Consider the following 21,635-nt stretch of genomic DNA (forward strand, 5'->3'; position numbering starts at 1 on the left):
CTGGCCTTGAGCCTAGAAGCAAGCCAGTAAGTCATGCTCCTCTGTGGTCTCTGCTTCAATTTCTGCCTCTTGGTTCCTGCCTTGAGCTCCTGTCTGTCCTAGACTGGAAGTGCAAGATGTAATAAACCCTTTCTTCCCATGATTGCCTTGAGTTTTCCTGCCTGGCCCACAGGACAAATCTCTCTCACCTGCCAGTCTCACAGCCGCTCAGACCCAACCAAGTAAACACAGAGACTTATATTGCTTACAAACTGTATGGCCGTACCAGGCTTCTTGCTAACTGTTCTTACAGCTTAAATTAATCCATTTCTATTAATCTATACCTTGCCACGTGGCTCGTGGCTTACCGGCATCTTCACATGCTGTTTGTCATCGCGGCGCTTGGCAGTGTCTCTGACTCAGCCTTCCACTTCCCAGCTTTATTCTCCTCCTTGTCCCGCCTATACTTCCTGCCTAGCCACTGGCCAATCAGTGATTTATTTATTGACTAATCAGCAACACTTTTGACATACAGAACATACCACAGCAGGTCCCAGTGTTTATCACAGCAGCAGAAAGCAGGCTAGTACAGATGACCATGCCTGTGCCAAAGAATGTGTATACTTGAGACAAAAAAGAAAGAATGAAAGAAAAGATTGTCAGCTTTTAATGAAGTCTTCAGGATGCTTAAGGAGTATTAACATCAAAGACAAAGTTAACCTTAAGTCTTTTGAGATGATTGTTCCCAGGAAGTTGATGTCAAGTAGAATAAGTCTATACAAATAGGTACACATATGATCTTCCTTACAAATCAAGAAAACTTATTGCTTCTGGGTATTATTACTAGTGGCCAGCATAGGCCATCTTCATTTAGGTACTTGAAATTTAACATTTTATTAAACTTTTATAGTTGTGATATTAGTATTTAATTAAATATGAGTGTATTTAATTAAACGTTAATATTTGATGTTAGAATATTAAAATTTCAGTGTTTAAAGTATTTGATGTTTAAGTGCTAAAGAAATAGGCACTAATTTTTCCCATCAGTTTGAAGCCTCTTCCTTTTTGGTTTTAAGACTAGGATTCTGGTCATTTTCTTGCTCATTATTTCCTTTCATAGTTTCTTTCAAATTTGCACTTTATTTGCGGTGAGCTTTGGTTATGGGCTCATCAATGACTGTTAATGTGTCGGCAACATCTTTTATTAGCCTATGAGACTGGAGCACCATGAGATTCACTGTCTCTGTTCAACCCTTTTTCCGGTTCTTGTCTGAAGTGATTGTTCATGTCTGTGATGATATCTTGCTTCTCAATCTCTGAATGTCCTTTGTTTTTCTGTATTTATCTGTATTCACTGTCTTTCGTGGCTTCTGATATATAGAGTGTGAGGTGGAGGAAGTGGCTTCATTGTGAATGGTAAAAATATGTGCAGGAGTGGGTTTCAACAGATCAGGACCACTAGTAGAATGTATCCCTCGTTAATCCCACATACCCTCTTTCCCCTTCCCGCTGTGTGTGTGTGTGTGTGTGTGTGTGTGTGTGTGTGTGTGTGTGTGTGTGTGTGTGTGCATGTGTGTATGGGTGGGTGTTAAAGTATACAGACCAAGTTTTAGGACTTACATTCCATCACAATGGAATATACAAAAGAAAAGATGGGGATGTAGACTCATAAAATACTTGTTGAATGGCAAAACTATATCTAATGATTCTTGTGTTTTCTAAGTTGTACTTAGAAGTTTTATACTCTTTTTATTTTAAACTTTAGGACAATTAACTTGCATGGTGTTCACTGTTAACCATGTGAGTTTTATACTCTTTTTATTTTAAACTTTAGGACAATTAGCTTGCATGGTTTAACCATGTGATCATCCATGTGCTACTATCTAATTAGAATACAAAATAATCCATTACTATGTAGTAGGATTTAGCATAGGCTTGTGGATCCCTTTTTATATCCTTTCTGTTAAAACTTCACTGCTGTTCTGTTTTTACTAACTAGAAGAGTTTAGAGACATATAACAGGAAAATGGATTAATTCAGTGTAAAAATATTTGTCAATGAAGAGCTGTATTTGAGAGCCTATTGCCAAGCATTACCTTTGGCACCATGGAGACTAACACACAGTTTCTTTCTCTAAAAGCAGCAAAGAAACCACGCAATTAAAATGCAAACTATTAAGTAGTATAGGAAACTGTATTCATGTAACACTTTGTTGTTGGACCCTCTTGACAATAATGTCATTTTACAAATGTAAGTAGAGATTATAAGAATTTCTGTGGTTTTTTTTCCTCCCCTAAAGTAGCCAAACTAGTAGTTGGTGGCACCCCAGCATGCACTGGGCTAGTGCTCCCCCTCATTTTGTCTGCACTGCCTGTGTCTGGCATAGATTAGTTCAGTTCAGCACCACTGATTGCAGAAGGCCTCATGTTGCTGGGCTTGTGTAAAGAGTACACACAACACACACTGAATGCTTAGCTGTAGACTCCCTGTGGATGTCGTTCTTCTCTCCGCATGGAGCTGCAGAGGTGGTAATTCTGTCTTCTCCTTTCTAGTACGATATCCACATCTGCTTTTGCTGGAGTGTTTCATACCCATACCCCTCTTGTCCATAGCTAGCCTCTATGCTGTTTAGAGGGCATGGAACCTGAGCTTTTTCTGCAAGTTTGAGAAGATGAAAGATACACAAAAGCCCCTTTCCCTACTGATGTAGCTCATCCTTACTAACATCACGGGAGTAAGCCCTAGATCAGTAAGCTGATCCCTTGCTGTGGACCACAGAGAGAACCTTGCTTAATTCCTGTTGTGACTCTGTCCCTATCATAAGAGAAAGTGGGATTATGGGGTTGTGTTTACCTTGAACGTGCATTTCCCTTCAAGAACTTTTTCCAGTTTCTTTGGAGTTCTGAATTGGTTAAAACCAGCTGTCTGGAAATGTGTTTCCATGATGTCTATATCACCTTCTCCTTTTTTGTTTATCTGCTAAAGGTCAAATACAATACTAGTATGCCTTGTAGGGTAGGGTAGATTATGTAGGCATCTATGGTGTATGGATGAATTATGGACAAAAATATGCAAATGAACCATCATTCTGATGTTTCTGCTTTACGTAGTCACATTGCCTATTAACCTTTCCTTGAGTTCTTTATGCAGCCAGTTGCTTGATAGTTAATATTCTATTGAAATATCTAATCTTCCCAAGAGACTTTTCCTGACTGACTTCCTATAATAGTCCCTCCTCCATAATCATTGTTATCTCCTCATATTATTTGCTTTTGGATCACACAGCAATTTAAAAATCTATGCTATAATCTATTTATTTAACCACACTGTCTGATCTCCACTAGAATGAAAACTGCCCAAGCGCAGGGAATTGGTTTGTTCACTGGCATTCTGTCCCATCTAACACAGTACCTGCCATGAAGTAGGTGCACCATGAATGTTTCTGAGGGAGAATGGACAAAGACAAATGAAAGGCTGTGAAAATGGGGAATGCATTCTACTGCTTCTGTCTGGTGTAACCACTTGTTTTTCTCTTTCCTACATAGGCAGAAGGAAGGAGGAAATAAACAAGGAACAAACTGAAAAATTAAATGTATAAGGGAATGGAAATAATAATAGAAGTAGACTAAGAGTGGGGACAGATGACCTGAATTCCTAACAATATGCTGTGAATTTTTCCATTAAACCCAATGGAGCAAAACTGAATTGAATCATACATTTTTAAAATTTTGACTCTCAGAAAAGGCCAACTAAATATACAATTTTATAGTAGAGTCAACTTTTTAAGTGTGGTTTCTATTTTCTCTATTGCACTATTTAAACTGTACATTCAATATTTATTCATTTGTCTATCTATCTATCTATCTATCTATCTATCTATCTATCTATCTATCTATCTATCTATCTCTATCTATCTTTATGTGTATGGGTGTTTTGCCTGGATATTTATCTGAGTACCATATGAGTGCCTGGTGCCCACAGAGGCCAAAAGGGGCATTGGATCCCCTGTGGCCAGATGGGTATGAGCTACCCTGTGGGTATTGGGAATTGAACTGGGTCCTATGGAGGGACAGTCAATGTTCTTATCTCTCCACTCCCATATGCAATATTTATGTCACTGTGAGTTCAAGGCCAGCCTAGTCTACAAAGTGAGTTCCAGAACAGGCAATATTTATGTCACAAATTCCTTTTAAATGATCTTTAAAACATCCTATTATTCTTCACCAGATGTATTTTTCATATAAACGTTTGGTGTTTTCAGTTATTAAATAAATTCAAAATACCTATTCCAAGCAGATCAAGTGAACATGCTCCATCAAACAAAACATAATACTTTATTTGCCTATAAGTTGCTCTCTGAAACAGGTGGATTGCAAGCCATTGTTTTATTTTCTTGAAAAAGAAAGACAGCATAATTTCAGTATTTAATAACTCACTTATAATGTACTCAAAGGAAAAATAATCAAAGAATGGCCTACACTTTTTGAATATGTTCTTTTCTAAAATGTCTTGACTTTTTTTCACTAGGTAATTCTGATTTCTTTGTTTACTTTTTTCTTCCTTCCTTCTTTTCTTTTCTTTTGTTCTTTCTTTCTTTCTTTCTTTTTATGGGGGATGGGGTAAGGTGGGATGGGGTAGGGTAGAGAGACAGGAACTCATTCTGTAGTCCTGACTGGCTTCGAATTCTCTTTAGAGACCAGACTGTTCTCATGCTCACTGCATCTTGACTGCTGGGATTAAAGCTATGCTCCACTGTATTAGGCTAATTACCATTTTGTGACCAGAGTTTCAGAACATTACTGAGATATTGGGCTTAGGAGCTGTGTGTTGGTACCTAGATATCTTCCTCAGGTTTTCTTTTTCACAGGAAACACACACACACACACACACACACACACACACACACACACACACACACACATACTTTATTCTACTAATCAAGCCAGCTCTATACATTTTGTTTTCAAAGTCAGAGAAGAAAAAAGGGAAGGCAGGGGGCAAACACTTTTATTCTCTTTCCCCCTATTTTGTTAGTGTTACCCAAAAGCACAAAGCATGGAATCCTCTTTATTTTCTGGAAACTGTTTCGATCGATCAAATCATCAGAGTTGTGACTACGTTTACTGACCATATCTCTAAATGCCACTTTTGCATCTTCATGGAATGACTAAAGATCGTTTTCCAGCTGGAATATCAACCCCAGCTTTTTGTTGCTTTTCACAAAAATTTTATTCCTTGTAAAATTAGAGATTAAGGATGTGAGGCTAGAATTTCAGAACAAGGAAAAATTGGACCGGAAGCCATGTTTATCTCTTCCCTGTACTTTACCCAGAGATCATAGAGGTAGCTGATGGCAAAAGTAACAAACTACTAATAAACTCCATTTTATATGTTACTTTATGCATAGAGTTTCCCCTTTTTTACTTGGATTTACAGTTTAAATTTACTATTTCAGTATATAACTTTGTGTATTTATGTGTATAAATGCAGAGTAGAATTATTCGCTGGTGTTTCTGTAGACACTGCCTAGTTACTATACACACAACTGTATAAAGATGCATTCACCTGAACATTGTATAAGCATGATACAATATCTTCACTGTACTAACGATATCTTACCAGTCTTTTCATTGTATCTGGAAAAGTGATATCACAGTTCAGTCTTAGCTTGCTTTGTCTTCATACATCACCATGTGTCACTGTGTCATCATAAAGAATCATTTGACATAGTCTACATGTAAAGAAAAGTTGATTTATTCAGAAAACAGTTTAATAGCTTCAAGCTTTGGCAGCCCAGGTGGCCTCTTGTAAGGCAATGTGTGGTGACACATAACAGGAGCCCATGTGGAGGGAGCAAGCAATAATACCTCAAACAGGAAGCAGAGATCAGGATTCCACCATCCTTTCTGCGAGCACAACCCCAATCAGATCCTCACTAGACCCACCTGGTAAAGGCTCTACCTCCTCCCACCCTGTCACCAGGGATGGTTTAGTTACATGAAAATATGGAGCATAACCATGTTTAAACTAAAGGATTACCAACGAAGTTCAGTGCACCTCTATGTGTTTAAGAAACTTGGCTTATCTTCCTAGGGATACCTTGGCTTTATTTTCTTACAGAATTATTACCTTATTGAATATAGGAACTTCTTGTACATTAGAGAGATAGCTTTCTTGGGTTGGTGGCAGAAGCAATGAACTTTTATCAATTTATCTTTGACCTCTCCCCTTGACACTTTTGGTCATGACAAATTTACATTATTTTCTTATACTTATGATTATAATTTTTTTCTGAATCCCAAAAAATTTTAATATATATCTCCCACTATAAAATTATTTGGAACGCACATATGTCTTACATTCTAGCAGTTAGAGCATTTAAAATTGATCCTGATCTGAGATGAAGCTTCGACTTCATTTGCTCATTGTTGCTCAAGTGCTGTTGTTTGGTAAGTAGCTTGTTTGGCATCTGAGGTTTAGCATAGCATCTTTAGTCCATGCTGTCTTGTTATGGAGTTGAGGCCAGTTTCTTTATTTTCTGTTCTATTCATTGATCCACCTGTTTTAATCATTAGCGCTACCGTATTTTATTACTCACAGAACTCACTTCCTCTTCACTGTGGAATACATTTTAAAAATGATACTATAATTTGTTTCCCATTTACATTTAAGCAATGACTTTTAGTACATTTTCACTTTATAAAATGTTTTTTATGTTCTTCTGTTGGTGATAAATTACCCAAAAATAGGATCAATAAGTTGGCAAATTTGAAATTGAGATACAAGTTTAGCTAAGTTTGTGGGAGCAGACTTTCCATAATCATCAATTAATACGGTTTGCTGGGCAAGTAGGAGCTGAGGACGGAGATCCTAGGAAGTGAAGGCTCAGTATCCTCCCTGCAGAGGGAGGTGAGATCTGAGTGAGGATGAGGGTGTCCTGAATTTACTGCATTCTGTAATGTGTCTGAAATGGAACATGTCAAGAGAAAGGATGTCATTTTCTTCTGTGTTTGGTAGAGTTGTATGAAAATGTTTTCTCTTTGTAGTAGGCATGGCAAGAGATAAAAATTATATAATACTCTGAATTCTCCTTAAAGAACTTAAATGTGGATGGGTGGATGGATGGATAATAGTTTAAAAAGATAAATGTGGGTTTTTCCATCATAGAAAACTTTTGATTCAAGAAGCGCTTTGTTTGTTCTCTGGCTAAAGGCTCATAACATAAAGCACCAGGGAAAATTACATGGTATTTGATGCTACACGTACACACCCCACACACACACACACACACACACACACACACACACACACACACACACACGGCCCAGTGGGCCTTTTTTGAGTACAGCAGCCCTGTGATCAGGCAAAGTGACTTATAGTGAGACACAGGTGCCGAGCTGCTGTGACTATGACGCTGTCTAGCTAATATGCCATGTAGCTAACACTTTAGTTTGGTAAAGTTAGAGATGAGGTGCTAGTTGGTAAGATATCTTGTTCTGTTTTAGTGTCACTGTTTAATCTATGAAAATGGCCATCACTTGGCTTTCTCTCTCCCAAACATCCATCTGTTTTACTCGTGACACATAGAGGGAAACAATACATATATTATCTGCCCCACCCCAATAGAGACTCCTTTAATTTCTAGGAATGTTTTAGTGACTAGCAGATTATATGATACTCTCTGCCATTTGCAAATTGATGAAAGTTCCATTTTTTTAAAGGAGTTATGCTTAAACAGATCTGAAGCCTTTTTTGGCCTAGTGTATAGATGCAAACCCTCTTAACCTTGCAGGAATGAGAACATAAGGAGTAATTTAAGATTAAGTTGCAAATATATGTTGCATTGTCAAATTTGTCATAAACGTTCCCTTGTTGGGCATCATGTATAGAGATAATTATATTTTTATGAATCTAAGAATAATGAAATGCTTGCTAAATTTCTCTGACAAAAAATGTCTTTCAAAACTCAACATCATTCTCACTCATCTTGATATTCCCAGAATAGTGTCTGCCACTTAATATTTATTGAATGAATAACATAATGGAATTGATTTCTTAGAAAGATTGTTTAGAATCAAGAAGGAAAATATTTCATATAATAGATAATGTGCACACATGTCCACTCTAGCTTCTCCACTTTGATTGAGAAGGATACCTCTGTGTCCCTCCTCAATTCTGTAGTCAAGTAGGCATGAGAGATTTTGAATCTTTGTGTGGGCAGATAAGGGATTATAGCAGTAAGCTACATGATGTCCCTGCTCCCACTTTTTACTTTGTGGAAACAAAGATAAATGGCTAGATAGGAACTTTCAAAATATTATGACAAAGTTAGCTGTCAAACAAATGAACATTCCATGGGAACTTGAAGAATTACATCAAGGCTAATCCTGTGTTTGAGATGCTCTTTTTCCCCCCATAATAATAACCTGTTTTTAAAAATATCCGCATTTTTTATATGCCACGAGATTACAGGTCCTGTGCTAACCTTAGGGTTGAAATAAAGGTCATGGTTAAATGTTAAGGTTTTTCTGGAATGTTTTGGTTTTGAAGTCTAGAGTTGGCAGGGTGCCCATAGCTCAAGACCCCAACTCTTTAGTCTGTACCACAGATAAGAGTAAGGGCATACATTTTTTGATTCACCTACTATCGTTCCTCCATCATGCTATGGTTTTACAAAACTGTGCTACCCTAGCCAGGTCAGTAGTGTATACCTGCAACCCTAGGATTTAGAAGACAGAAGCAGTACTGCTGCAAGTTCAAGGCTGCCCCTGATAAGTTTCAGGCCATCCAGAGCTGCAGAGTGAGATGCTGTCTCAAAAAGACAAAAAAAAAAAAGCCAAAATATTTAAGAATATGTTGTGTAATAGGAAGGGGCATATGCACATGGCACTTGGGTCAAATCCAGCCAGATTTGTTTAAGACAGTTTACGACTGTACCACTTCTGGTATGCTTTAGCTATAAGACTACAGGAGCAGAATGAACCTGCAAAGCTGGAAATACTTAGTATTGAGCTTCTGTAGAAAAAAACTTGCCAACTCTTACAATGAATGGAATTATACCCTAAAAATTATCACTGTCACCTTAGAACAAATTATCAGTGGCATATTTTTGTACAAAGCTTAAAAACTGGCTTGGCGTTGAGATGAATTATTGGTCTATAAAAGGCTAAAATGTCTGCCTCTACTGAAATAAAAGAGAGCTGGCTTTCTCGAGAATCACATGGACTCAGAGATTTTAATTGTCACAATGAAGTTTGACTTGCACAACATTGACAGAAAATGGGAAATGCTTTAGACTGTCATTTATGTTATGGAACTGTGACAGCGGCTGAGCACTCACCAGATGTCTCTCTTCTTGGAAGGTGGAATGGATCCAACAGCAAGTAGTGAAAAAACGGACAAAAAGGGATTATGACCTCAGCCGTGCCCAATCAACCTACTTCAATGATCCCAAGTGGCCAAGTATGTGGTACATGGTAAGTTCACCAAGGAAGTCCAGCCATGGTCATATTGTCCAGTTTTGTGGTGTATGAAGAAAATCTAGTGGTCCTGGGAGGCCCAGAAGCAGTGACCTGGGACCTATTCCCTCACCAAGGCTCACTGTTTGAGAGGGGGCACACTGCCATCCTTTCTAAGATGGTCTGGTTTAGAGATAGCAAACCACCCTAAGGTGTAGACACACAAAGACCTGTTTACAATTGTCTTCCCCTCTGATAACCTGTTGCTGTGCCCTGAAAGGGTTTAGTTCATGATGCACACTAGAACTTACATGTCACTGAAATTGCTCTGTTGGCAAGTGGCGCCTGACATACCACCTAATACGTATCAGGAAGTGTTTGAGCAGTTCAAGGAAGCCGGTGTAAGGAGGTCAGTAAAGGAAACTCACTGAAACTGTAGAGCACGGTGCTAGTCCTCTTTAGCTTGCCTCCTTTGGAAATGCACTTCTCTAGTCTTAAGAGTTTTTTGCTTCGTGATTACTGAAACATGGCTTGGAAGACATTACTCATTCTTCATCATGAATTCATATGTCACCAGTTTGCTCTGTAAGCTGTAAAAAGCCCCTTTTTGTTTCTCTTTCTTGAAAATTTTTATTGCGAAGTGTTGCCAGGGTGTTTTCCACTGCACTACTTTTTATAATCCCTGTCTGGAATTCTCCACATGTCTCCAGCTGATGAAAAGACACACATCCGCAGAATTTCGCATCCTTTCCACATATTTTCCTGGCTCTTGGCCTTTCATTCCTGCTGGCTGGAGAGCTCCTTGTTCTTCCTGCCCGGTGGGTCAGGACTGTACCACAGATGCTGTACCCAGGACTGAGTCCTCTAGGAGTTCTCCCCGTTTTCTCTTCTGGCTTTACGTTCTTGGTCTCACATGTCTCGGCCTCTCACCCCAGTGACTCTTATCACTTACTTCTTTGTTGCTGTGATAACACACCATGACCAACAGTGACTTATGGGAGAAAGTTTATTTTGGTTTATAGTTCCAGAGGGAAAGCCGATGATGGCAGAGGATCATGGCAGTAAGCCACAGATGTGGTGGCAGGAGCAGGAAGCTGAGAGACCATACCTCAACCTCCAACAGGAAGCAGAGGGTAAACTGGAGGTGGGGCGAAACTGAATTCTCAAGTGACATACTTCCTTCAGCAAGGCTGCACCTCCTAAAGGTTCCTTAACCTCCCCCAAACAGCACCGCCAACTGTGACCTAGTGTTCAAGTATATGAACCTATGGGGACCATTTTTCACCACCACACTGGTGGCACCCTTCACCAGACATTTTGCATTTGAGCCATGAGTGTTGTCCACACATTTGTTCTGCTGTATTGAGGGTGAACTAAGGGAGGGTTCTATATTTGGATCTGCAAGAACTCAGGCCGTCGCATTGCTAGTGATGCATACCCATTTGGAGGCAGAGGAATGTGGCTGATATGTCTACCAGCTCTCATTTTCCTGGACTTATCTAGAGATAGAAGGTTGTAGAAAGAGCCAGAATCCCAGCCAAATTTTACATGAGAGCTCTGTCCTATTTAAGGAGAAAAGAAAGGAACCCTGATGTGCACTTCAAAGTTATTGGGAATCAAGAAATTATTAAGTAGGGTCATCTGAGGGGACAGTAACACATAGCAGCTTGCTAGCTCTTAGACAGAGAAGGAATGAGCCACAAAGGACGGCACTAGAATTAGTGTTAGGAGCAACTACGGGGCTTTTTTTTGCCGAGACAAAATTGCAATTTCTAAATGAAATTTAGAAGTAATATGGAACACAAAAGTGCCTCCATATGAGTGTTTATAAAACCAGGTGAGGGAGAACTTCCTTGCCTTGTCACATGTTTCTTCTCACAGGAGTCACTGCTGCCTACACATGTCTTGCTGGACAAGAGTAGGATGGCACACGTCCCACTTCCTTTCACTGTCCTATTGAGACAGAAAGGGTACAAGGAGAAACAGGAGCTACTGCTGTAGCACCATGGACCACCTGAGGTTTTGTTGTTGTTGATAGTTTTTTTTTATTTTTTACATTTATTTACAGAGAGAGAGAGAGAGAGAGAGAGAGAGAGAGAGAGAGAGAGAGAGAGAGAGAGAGAGAGAACACCGATGTGGAAGTCAGACAACTGATGGGGGTCAGTTTGTTTTCTTCCATCATGTGGGTTACCATCAAGCTTGGTAACAAGTACCTTTACCTGCCATCTTGCTGGCCAATGGCCTCGTTTTTGGCCAAAGCCTACTTGCGGACTGAAGGCTACCATGCCTGCCTCCCAAAGAGCTCTGATTTTCCAGTGGATTTTCTCAGCCTGACACAAGAAAGATTGAGAGAAGAGCTTAATGTGTTAAGTACTTTTAGTATTCAGTGTACTAATAGCAAAGTACTGAGCACTCCATGAGTGGTTTTCTGATTTTGCGTAAATAAATGTATATATTAACCTGAGCTATATTGCAAGAATGAGGAATCTGAGGTGCATGCCCAAACTCACTCAGCCTGGTAGAGCTGAGATGCCACACTGGCAGGCTGTTGCACAGCCTTCCAATGAGCAAAGAATCCGACCCACCTTTGTGCCACTGACAGATACCAGGAGAGAAACTAATCCTGCCCACCAGGAACTTCAAATATGTTCCCAGAGTCATGACTGAAGAAACAAGACAGAACTATGAGTGCCATTCAGGGTAAACATAGGATCAGAACACTTCAAAGATTACTAATAAGTTACTTCTTTTCTCTTAAGGAAAAGGACAGGAGACAGACTGCAGACCTATGATTATCTTTCAGGCATACTGAGATCAAATGAGAGCCAGGACTCTTAAGTCTGCAAAGCTGTGTTCAAAGCCCCATGGCTTCCCTTAGTATGTCCATGATTAAAACCTATAAACTCTTCTCCACTACGATGTGAGAATGCTTTGCTCATCTGTGTGAATCATCTATTGCTGCATGCCAAGATGCCCCAGAGATGAGTTTTCATAACAACTGTTATCTCATTGATTTTGCTGGTCAGAAATCTAAACAGAGGTAAATGGTAGTGGCTATGGTCTATTCTGCAGGATCTGGGATTTCAGTTAGAAGATCCAAAGATTCCATGAGAGTGGCAAGTTCTGCTCTCTAAGTATTTATTCATGTTGCTGGTGGCAATTCGTTCCTCTCCAGAGGAGCCTCACCAAAAGGCTGATTGGGTATCTCTTGACATTGTTCTGGCTTCTCCCAGATATGTGATCAAGTGGTCATTTGGGAAGCATGATTTTACAACTAACCTTAGAAGCCATAGAGAGTTATCTCTTTAATTTCTTGTTAGTGTTAAGAGTCAGCTATGATTCTACACTGAAGTAGGCCACCTCATAGGTATGCACACCAGAGGAAGCACAACTCATTCTGTGTCTCCAGAGATGACCACCAAAGTTCAGGAAAAGTTTGCACAAGAAGCATTACACAGTACCTGATACTCAGATTGTATCATAGTTATTGTTCTTTGGCTTCTCAATAAAAGAAATTAATTTGACTTAGCATAAATAATGGATTCATGCATATGTGTCATTGTATTTTGCTATCATCTGTTTCCCTGTCATCAACCTTTTATTTGTTGCTTTAATGAACCCTTTAGAAAGTGAGAGCCTATTGACTAGAGATCATTCTTCCTGGTCATGTTAGATACGTAGCTAAAGCAACTGTTCATTTCTTTCTTTATAGTCCATGCTGTGTGTCGGCTGGCTACTTGATGAGTCTCCATAGGCCCCTACTTCCAGTTCATTAACCTGGGCCTATTTGTCATTTCATATTGGTCATAGGAGAGTAGAGATTAAAGACAAGGAGTGACTGAATGTTCTTTTAACTTATTTAAAAGCTTGGCCCAAGTACTTCCTGCCTTGGAAAATGGTGTATAGAACTATTCTGTCAAGCCTTGAGGCTTGGCCCCTTGTATCCAGAAGCATGAGTTTAGAGAGTTTGTGCTGGACATGGTGGTTGTGAAGTTCCCCCTCTACCCTAACAAACCTCTCAGGTCCACATTCAGAAATCAGAAGGATCAGTACAGGAAGGAAAACTCGTTTTCTGATGCATCAACTTCTGCCTTTCTTCTGCCAGGCATGTGACATACGTTGGCTGTTTAGAAATGCAGGATCTGTCTCTCCTAAGATCAGTAAAGCAGAAAAGGACCAGATAAGAACATACCAGAGCTTGCTGGGCACATGGCTCTTCTGCCAAAGCTTCCCTAGGTTCACATGCATATGTGCCATCACTGGTCCTTGGGCTGTGACTGTAGTTTTGTGTGCAGATTGAGTCTTCTTTGAAAATCTTGGCCCCACCATCACCAGGTGTTTTGGTATGGAGTGAGCCTCAGGCAGTGGGGTGGTTCTAATGTGAATATATGGCAAATGCTGAATAAATACTAGTTGCATAAATGAATGAGCAAACCTGCTATCACTCTGTAGCAGAGAAAATAATTGCCTGCGTGTAATGAGTTCCCCATGTTATGCCAAGTCTTTTGTGAACTCTCTTATGTAGTAGATTATTGCCAGTGTTCCAGTGAGTTAGGCATTATTATCATTGCCGCTTTATGGATGAGGATATTAAAGCATAACAAAAGTTGCCAAAGGTTACCAGCTAAGCAGAGTTAGAGCTCAGTGTTCAAACCCATCTCTGTACCTGCAGACCTAGGGGTCCAACTTTTCTCTGCATCTGTGGTTCATAAACTGTCAGGCAGCAGAATCACCTGGAGGGCCTAAAACCCATTACCACTCATCCTCTCCTACTTCTCCTACAGCAGATTCTGGGACTTTGGATTCCTTAAAAGGTCCCTACTGATGTGATGCTATTCTGTAGGAGTCCCTTTGAAAAACCACCTGCTTGGCCTTATCTTGAATACAAGGTTATAAGAGCATAGCTTCTTTTGTCTCCCAGTTACCAGGTGGAAGAAGAAGGTTTTTAAACTTCTGGTACATTTTAAAACACACCTAGTCAGTTTACATTTTCCTTGGTCCCTTCTTTTCTTCTAACAGCATTTTTTATTTAGGAAGCTGGAAAGGTTAATATAAAAATACTTTCATTTAACATGGAATTTAACTGATTGAAAATACCCCTGACTTAGCAATCCTCTCAAGATGTTCCTGTAGTCAGAAGATTTCCTATGTCCTAGCTGGCCCGGCAATCAGGACAAATCTCTCCCACTTGCATCCCCCAAGTAAGCACACAGAGGCTTATTATTATTTATAACTGCTTGGCCATTAGCTCAGACTTATTACTGACTAGCTCTTACACTTAAATTAACCCATAATCCTTATCTATGTTTAGACACGTGGCTGGTACCTTTTCTCAGCTGCCTTGACATCTTGCTTCCTCTGTGTCTGGCTGGTGACTCCTCACAGCCCTTCCTCTTCCCATCATTCTCCTTGTCTGTTTACCCCCCCTATACTTCCTGGCTGGCTACTGGCCAATCAGCATTTTACTTATCAACCAATCAGAGCAACACATATTCATAGCATACAGAATGATATTCCACAGTGTGCTCCAGAAACAAAACTTAGCAGGTAGAAAGGCTATGAAGATTTGACCCAGTGTAGTAGAATTAGCTTTAGCTTACCCAGCTGATGCAGTGGCCCATTTTAGCACTGTTAAGGAAAGTTTAGTTTGACTATGAAGACTGTATGGTTAAGTAGAACTCTTCATCAAGCATCTGGGAACACCAGCTGTATAGATAAGGGAATTCAATATTATATGCAGTTTCATACATACCCAAGCTTGAAGAACTGAACTGAAGTCACATATCCTAATTAGCATCCCTTCATCCCTTCAGGGTCATCATTCATGATGGATTTAATGCATTGTGGGAGTTATCCTTTGGTGGGATATTTCTCCTTGTGGAAGGTTTTTCAAATCATCCTAAGAGACATATTCCTACTGGAGTGCAGCAGTTGAGCTGTTGGTAAATAGGAGGAGGACAACTTAGAATTGAAACTTCGATGAAAGCATAGATTTAATAGAAAAGATAACATTTTCCTTTAGTTATTTAAATATTCATTACTCAAGGAAATTGACAAAGCATTGCATGATAATTCTTGTCTAATAATTAGGATCTACTGATGAGTTTGGAGAAGCCCATAGTAACTGACTTTTAAAACATATTTTCTTCTACCCAGGAAAGGCAAGCTTAGATGTAAGAAGTAAAGAGTAAAGAAAGGGAAGGATCAATGGATACCAGATTATAGTTAGGTAGAAGGCAGTTTTGTGTTCCAAGGCAGAAAACCCTGACTGTAGCAAGGATGATACATTGGATGTCCCAAAAGGCTAGAAAGAAGCACGTGGAGTGTTTCTGCCACAGAGAAATGGTAAATGCTTGAAGACATATTGAAATAGCATGTGGTTCCCCTTACATTTTAAAGTTTTGATGTATTAATTAAATGTAAAACTTGGGGGGAGAGAGAAATACCTTACAGTTTTGCTTTTTGGCTCTGACACTGCTGATTGGGACCAGCACTCTAGACTCTGAATCTGAGAACTTCCTGAGATGGATGTTGGGTGGCCCATTTAGTATATATACCCATGGTTTCAAGACAGATAGATAATAACAAATGGGCTCATGTTTTTGATACACTGCTTCAGATTTCATGAAAGCTCCCTGGGTGGTTTTTCAGAATCATATTTGCCGATCAGCAGAATGAAAATTAGCTGAGTTCAGTTGTGTGGGGGCCATATCTGCCAAAAACGATGAACTAGCTAGCATAGTAATTGCAAAAAATGATTTGAAGCCACATGGTCCTTTCTCAGCCAACTGGATGGTGTTCAGTACTCCAAGAGTTTGAGGCATTGCTGTTTCTGTGGTTGGCACACACTTTCCTACTGGTTATACTGTCATTTGACTCTAATAAAATCTGGTGGAGTTTGTGGCATTATTGTCCCAGCAGCTTGGAAATCATCCTTTTAAGATGCCTCATTTAGTCGTTTTAATTGAAAATGCAACATGGTGGAAATCTGCAAGCATGTGGCACATTCTGAGGCAAGCAAGAGTCATCTGAGAAGGGCAGACTCCAGCTTTGCAGGGACTAGCATGCTGGTAGAACCACTGAGTTGAGACCTGGTTTTACTGTACTAGTATATGCCACTAACTAAGTCTAGACCCTCTCAAAGCATTTACCCTCAACATCAGTACATCTGAAAAAAATTAATGTATTGATTGTTTCTTAAGTTTGTGCCTAATTGCATTTCTTTCAGTTCTCCATGTCAAGATGTACTGGACATTGAGTCTGGGGAGAATACATACCACTGATAGGACCAGATCTCCAGCCAAGAGTTAACCCATGAACTTCAACTACTGTATTCCATATTATCATATTATTGCTTTAAACTTAATAGGAGGTCTCTAAGACCACCCAGTTCAGTGACTCACTAGGAGGGCTCACATGAATCATGGCACAGTCACACTCAGTGCTATGGTTATTGTCAGGGAAAGCATACCAAGCAAAATCAGCAGATGGAAAAGTCCCATGGGGCAAAGTCCAGAAGAAGCCAGACTCAAGCTTCTAAGAGATTTCTCTTCATGAAGTGCCAGGAACGCACTTTATCCCCCCAGCACTGAATGTGGTAACATGAGACATGGTGTCTTAAAAGACTCAGTTGGCTGGTAGGGGTGGATGGGTCACCTAGGCCCCCACACTTCCTGTGTTCCAAAGTCCCAGCACTCAGAAAGAAAGCAGGTGCTCTGACACACCCAATACCCACCCAAAGACTTTAAGTACTGTGTATCATTCTTATCAGGGCATAATGAGATCACTCCCAATATCCAAGGCCCCAGATGCCAGCCAATGGCCAACCTTGCGGGCCATCATTCAGAGAAATCCAGTCTCCGGCCTGCTGTGTTAAATACTGTTCTTCCCTAAACCCATTGCATGACATTGCCCTCTGGAGTCCTCATGTGACTATTCCTTGTAAGTTGATAGACGCTTCCATGCCGTCCTTAATTCCTCTCTTAAAGACACTCCTGCTAGTTAAAGCCATTCTGCCTTTTCAGTCAGTATCAAACCACTACTGGCTCCCAGTTAGGATCTTGCAATAGCTGGGGGCCTTTTCTGGTTTATCCACTATCTGCCTCTCCACTGCCTTTTGCATTCAGACTTCATGTGACTTGAGTTCCATCTCCCCACATATCCTTTGGTTGAATGTTGCTCCCATTTGCATTGCCCTGGTTAATTCCAGCCTTGTTGACCTGCCATGATCTTTCTCAGCCTTCTTACAGTAGCCAGACTAAACCCTCATTGTTTAGTCTAAATCACTGTGCATGTCTTTCTTGGTCTACTTTAACACAATTAAAATGTTGCAGATCTGTGTGGTTATATAATAAATACCTGTTAGATAAATTTCATGGAGTTAGGAACTGCGGAGAAAAATCATTATGGAACCCCATTACCTTAGGCCACCTCAAGTAGGTGTTCTGAAAGGAAGGAAGGGAGGGAGGGAGGGATGGGAAAAAGGAAGGAAAAATGGGGAAACAGGCAGACTGACTCAACAAAGCATGAACAATTAAATTATTTGTACTATTTTTTTAATCATACTGCATCTTTAATTTCTATTAACTTCTCCAAACCTATAATAAAAGAAAAAATGAGTATTTTTGCAATTTGTGGTTTTGAATAAGTTATGTCCTTGTAATTTTACTTGAAAGTGTTTTGTTTTTATTTTGTTTTTTTTTTTTTTTAAATTTACAGTTGTCTTTCCGAGGTTTATACTATTCGGTCCTTGTGCCTGGAGCATGTACAACTATCCTTCCCTGTCTCTGGTCATTGAAGATGGTAGTTTAGATCTGTGATCTAAATGGCAGCCCACTTCATTACTATCACATGTTGACACTAACTATTCCAACATGTGCCATCCTTCCCTACACATGGCATTCTTTCATGTCCTTTTGGCAGTGGATGGCTTGTCTAGGTGGAGTCAAGTAACTTCAGAATGCTTCTCTGCCATTTGTTTCCTAGCCATTATTTCATGTCTCAAAAGTATTAATAATAATGTTCTGTGGCTTATGAAAACCTACCCATGCTATGGCATTTTGAAAATTACCATCACATTCTTGAATAGGTTAAAATTTCAAGATTCTGAAACATTGGACAAAGAATATACAGGGATCAAACCTATGCAAGACTGAACTAGAATAACAGCACTTCCTTAAAAAAAAAAAAAAAAAAAGCACTTTTGCTTATGGAGTCAAAAAAAGAATACAAAGTAAGAGCATTCACTTGTTATCACCGCGTGAAAAAGCAAAGCTGTGTCTCAGGTAGTGTCCATATGTGTTCTAATGAGTCAGAAATCCTGTTTGATATGGTACTTATTGAGTCCCACTTATTTGTGCACTCCGCCATTCATTTGTTGTTGTTGTTGTTGTTGATAATGTTTGGCAAATATATTTTTCTAAACGCTTGCAATTTTCTCGGTACAAGGAGGAAACCGTAAACAAGATGGCCACATTGTCTTAAGGGGGCTTTTGTGGGTATGGGTTTAGATAAGTTTAGTTACTTTGCCTGATATGTGAAAGCTGACATGACTTGCTCATTACGTCTAGATGATTATGTCAGTGTGTATTGGCCCACATGATGAGTGTGCTGGGAGTACATATATTAAGAATGATCAGTAAACCTATAGATGGCCAGTGAAAGTGCTTTCTGAGGGATCAAGAACTAGTGACCCACCTAAAGAAAATAAAAAGCACTACTGGTAACATCCATTTCTCTGCTAGTGTAAATGACCACAGCCTTCTATGACTATTTGAGAGATCCAATTTATTTTGTATTAGCAATTTGTCTTGTCAGCTTTGCTTTCAACAAGTGAGAAATATGTGGGTGGCCCACTCCTAAAACCACTCTACCACGGTGATAAACAGGTCTGTTAAGAAAAAAAAGTCATTTTTAATCAAGTTTTTCAAGACTTTTCTTTAATTAGTAACTAATTTCTGTTGGAGAGCAGATAGGATTGACCCTTGAGCTTCCTTAATCTGTGTTGTCTCTTGAACATGTTGATCAAAGTCCTTTTATTAAACCGCTTCTCGATTTCCTCATTTCTCAATTTGGTTTCACCTGGGATTGGGATCCGTTGCAGTGACCAAGGCAGTTGGGACCTTATTGTAACCTGTCTCTGCTAGTAGCTAGTGTTGTTAGCTCAATAAACATCACCCAGACTTCAACATACACCATGTTCGTAGAACCAATTTTGGTTACTTCTAAAACAAAGTGATTTCAACTGCTCCATGTTCAGTATTCAAATTCTCAAAATCTATGAAATGGAGATATCTGGAATGCCTTTCTCTTGATATTGTTGACAGTGAGATGGACCAGGACATTAACAGAGGGAAAGAATCCAGTGATGAGAACACTCAAAGTCAGGGAGAGTCTATGTTGCTTGGAGAAAGAGAAAGTAGTAATTACCTTCATGTTAGTCTGACTTACCAGTTTGTCCAATGTAAGAAATACTTGGTGGGAAACCCCTGCCTGGGATGGGATTCTCTGATAAGGATGGGTAGTCGATATGGAAGAGGTATAAGCTGAGGGAACTGCTGTACAGCACAGAAAGTCAGACTAGAGCGAGACAAGGAGAAGGGAGCCTCTAACTTCAGGAACAGGGCTTGATCACTTAATTGCATGGATCAGAATCATAATTGGGTTTTGAATGCAGAGGTGCCATTTTTGATGGCAGATGATGTAGACAAGATGGAGAATGCATTCACTTGTTATTCTTTCCTTGATTAGAAAAAGGAGTCTGATGAGACACCTTTTTTTCTTTATGCTAACGCAATGGTCAATTAGTCTAGATGGTGACTGTTCAAATATTTGGTGCCATATTAATGGGAAATTTTTCAAATATTACTCCAGAAATTTGGCTTTTGTTTTATTCATAGTCTCTTGGTTTCCTAGTGATTTGAATCTGATTCTTAGAAAAAAAAGAATACTAGTATAGACATTCTCACCCAAGCATATAAAGCTAGCATATGTGAAGCCCAGGAAAGAATATTATATCCAAATAATAGAATTGTAATAATAATTACAATTAATTAATAATCTCTTAATAATAATTAATAATAATACTAATAATCTCTCTGCATGGCTCTGGAAATGTAGTTTAATTTATGTCTTGAAAACTTGATGTTTGAATCTGTTCCTCGTGATGGAGAAATCATTCTTATCTGTCAGTGAGCTGAAAGAACTTCAACTTGATTCTCAACAGTAGTAAGTTTAGGATAAAATGGTTTTTAGCTCATTTTTATTCATTGAAATGATGTTTTGTGTTGTTTTCTTTCTGTTTTGTATGACTGGGGATTGAAGTTGGGTCCTTGCACATTCTAGGCACACACTCTAACACAGAACTGTATATCCAGTCTTTGTTTACTTTTTCAGTTTGTGACAGGAACTCATGAAGTTGTCCTAGATGGTCTTGAACTCAGTCAGTGTCCCAGACAGGCCTTGATTTTGTGAGCTCCTCACACCAGCTTTCCTTAGAGCTAGAATTATAGGTCTTGGTTATCAGGCCCAGCAACATGTTTCTGGTGCTCCTTCCTGTTTCTCTTCTGAGCCTGTGCTCTGCGTCTTCAGCCCCTCTGCTTTGCATTCATGCACATTCCACAGGTACACTGCAATCAGCACTGCACTTTTTACAATTACTACTCTTTTTTCAAATTGGTCAGGCTTTGAGAAGATACTGAAAAAGTTAAAATGCCACCAAATTAGTATGATCCTGAAACCTAATTCAAGCTCTCAGTGTGTGCTCAGCTCCCTCCTTGTACATTTTCAGTAACTAGAAAGATATTGTATTCACATGGCCCTTTCTGTACTAAGGTATTCCATTCAAAGGCATACCCTGGGTCTTTATCAGAAATTTAGGCCACTTGGTCTGAATTACGGGTAGAGATGCACATCTGATTCCTATTTTACATGCTTGTACTAGAAATATGATCGAGTGTTTTTTAGAAAATTGAATGCAAAAGAAAAAAGAAAAATATAATGAGTACCAGTGGCCCTATTACCAACTTTGATAATGTCAACTCAGGGCCATTCTTTCATTTATTGCCCCCTTTGCTCAGATCATCTTAAAGCCCATATCACTCTTCATTTTATCACTAAATGCCTTTGGATATGTTTCTATAAGATAAGAAACATTGCTTTTCATAAAAGAAATCACAGCACCATTTTCACATAAAATTT

General features: G+C 39.4%; 1 protein-coding gene across 1 annotated transcript in view; it reads left to right on the forward strand.

Annotated features, from left to right (window-relative positions):
• The window catches only part of Pcsk5 (proprotein convertase subtilisin/kexin type 5), a 456,194-nt gene that overhangs the window by 85,590 nt on the left and 348,969 nt on the right, over positions 1–21,635 (forward strand). Inside the window, 1 exon segment of the mRNA XM_052762773.1 lies at positions 9,342–9,455. Within this exon segment, the coding sequence (XP_052618733.1) occupies positions 9,342–9,455 (114 nt within the window).

The sequence above is a fragment of the Peromyscus californicus genome, unplaced genomic scaffold (genome assembly GCF_007827085.1).
Source record: "Peromyscus californicus insignis strain IS unplaced genomic scaffold, ASM782708v3 Scaffold_4__1_contigs__length_199733344, whole genome shotgun sequence".
Lineage (NCBI taxonomy): Eukaryota > Metazoa > Chordata > Mammalia > Rodentia > Cricetidae > Peromyscus > Peromyscus californicus.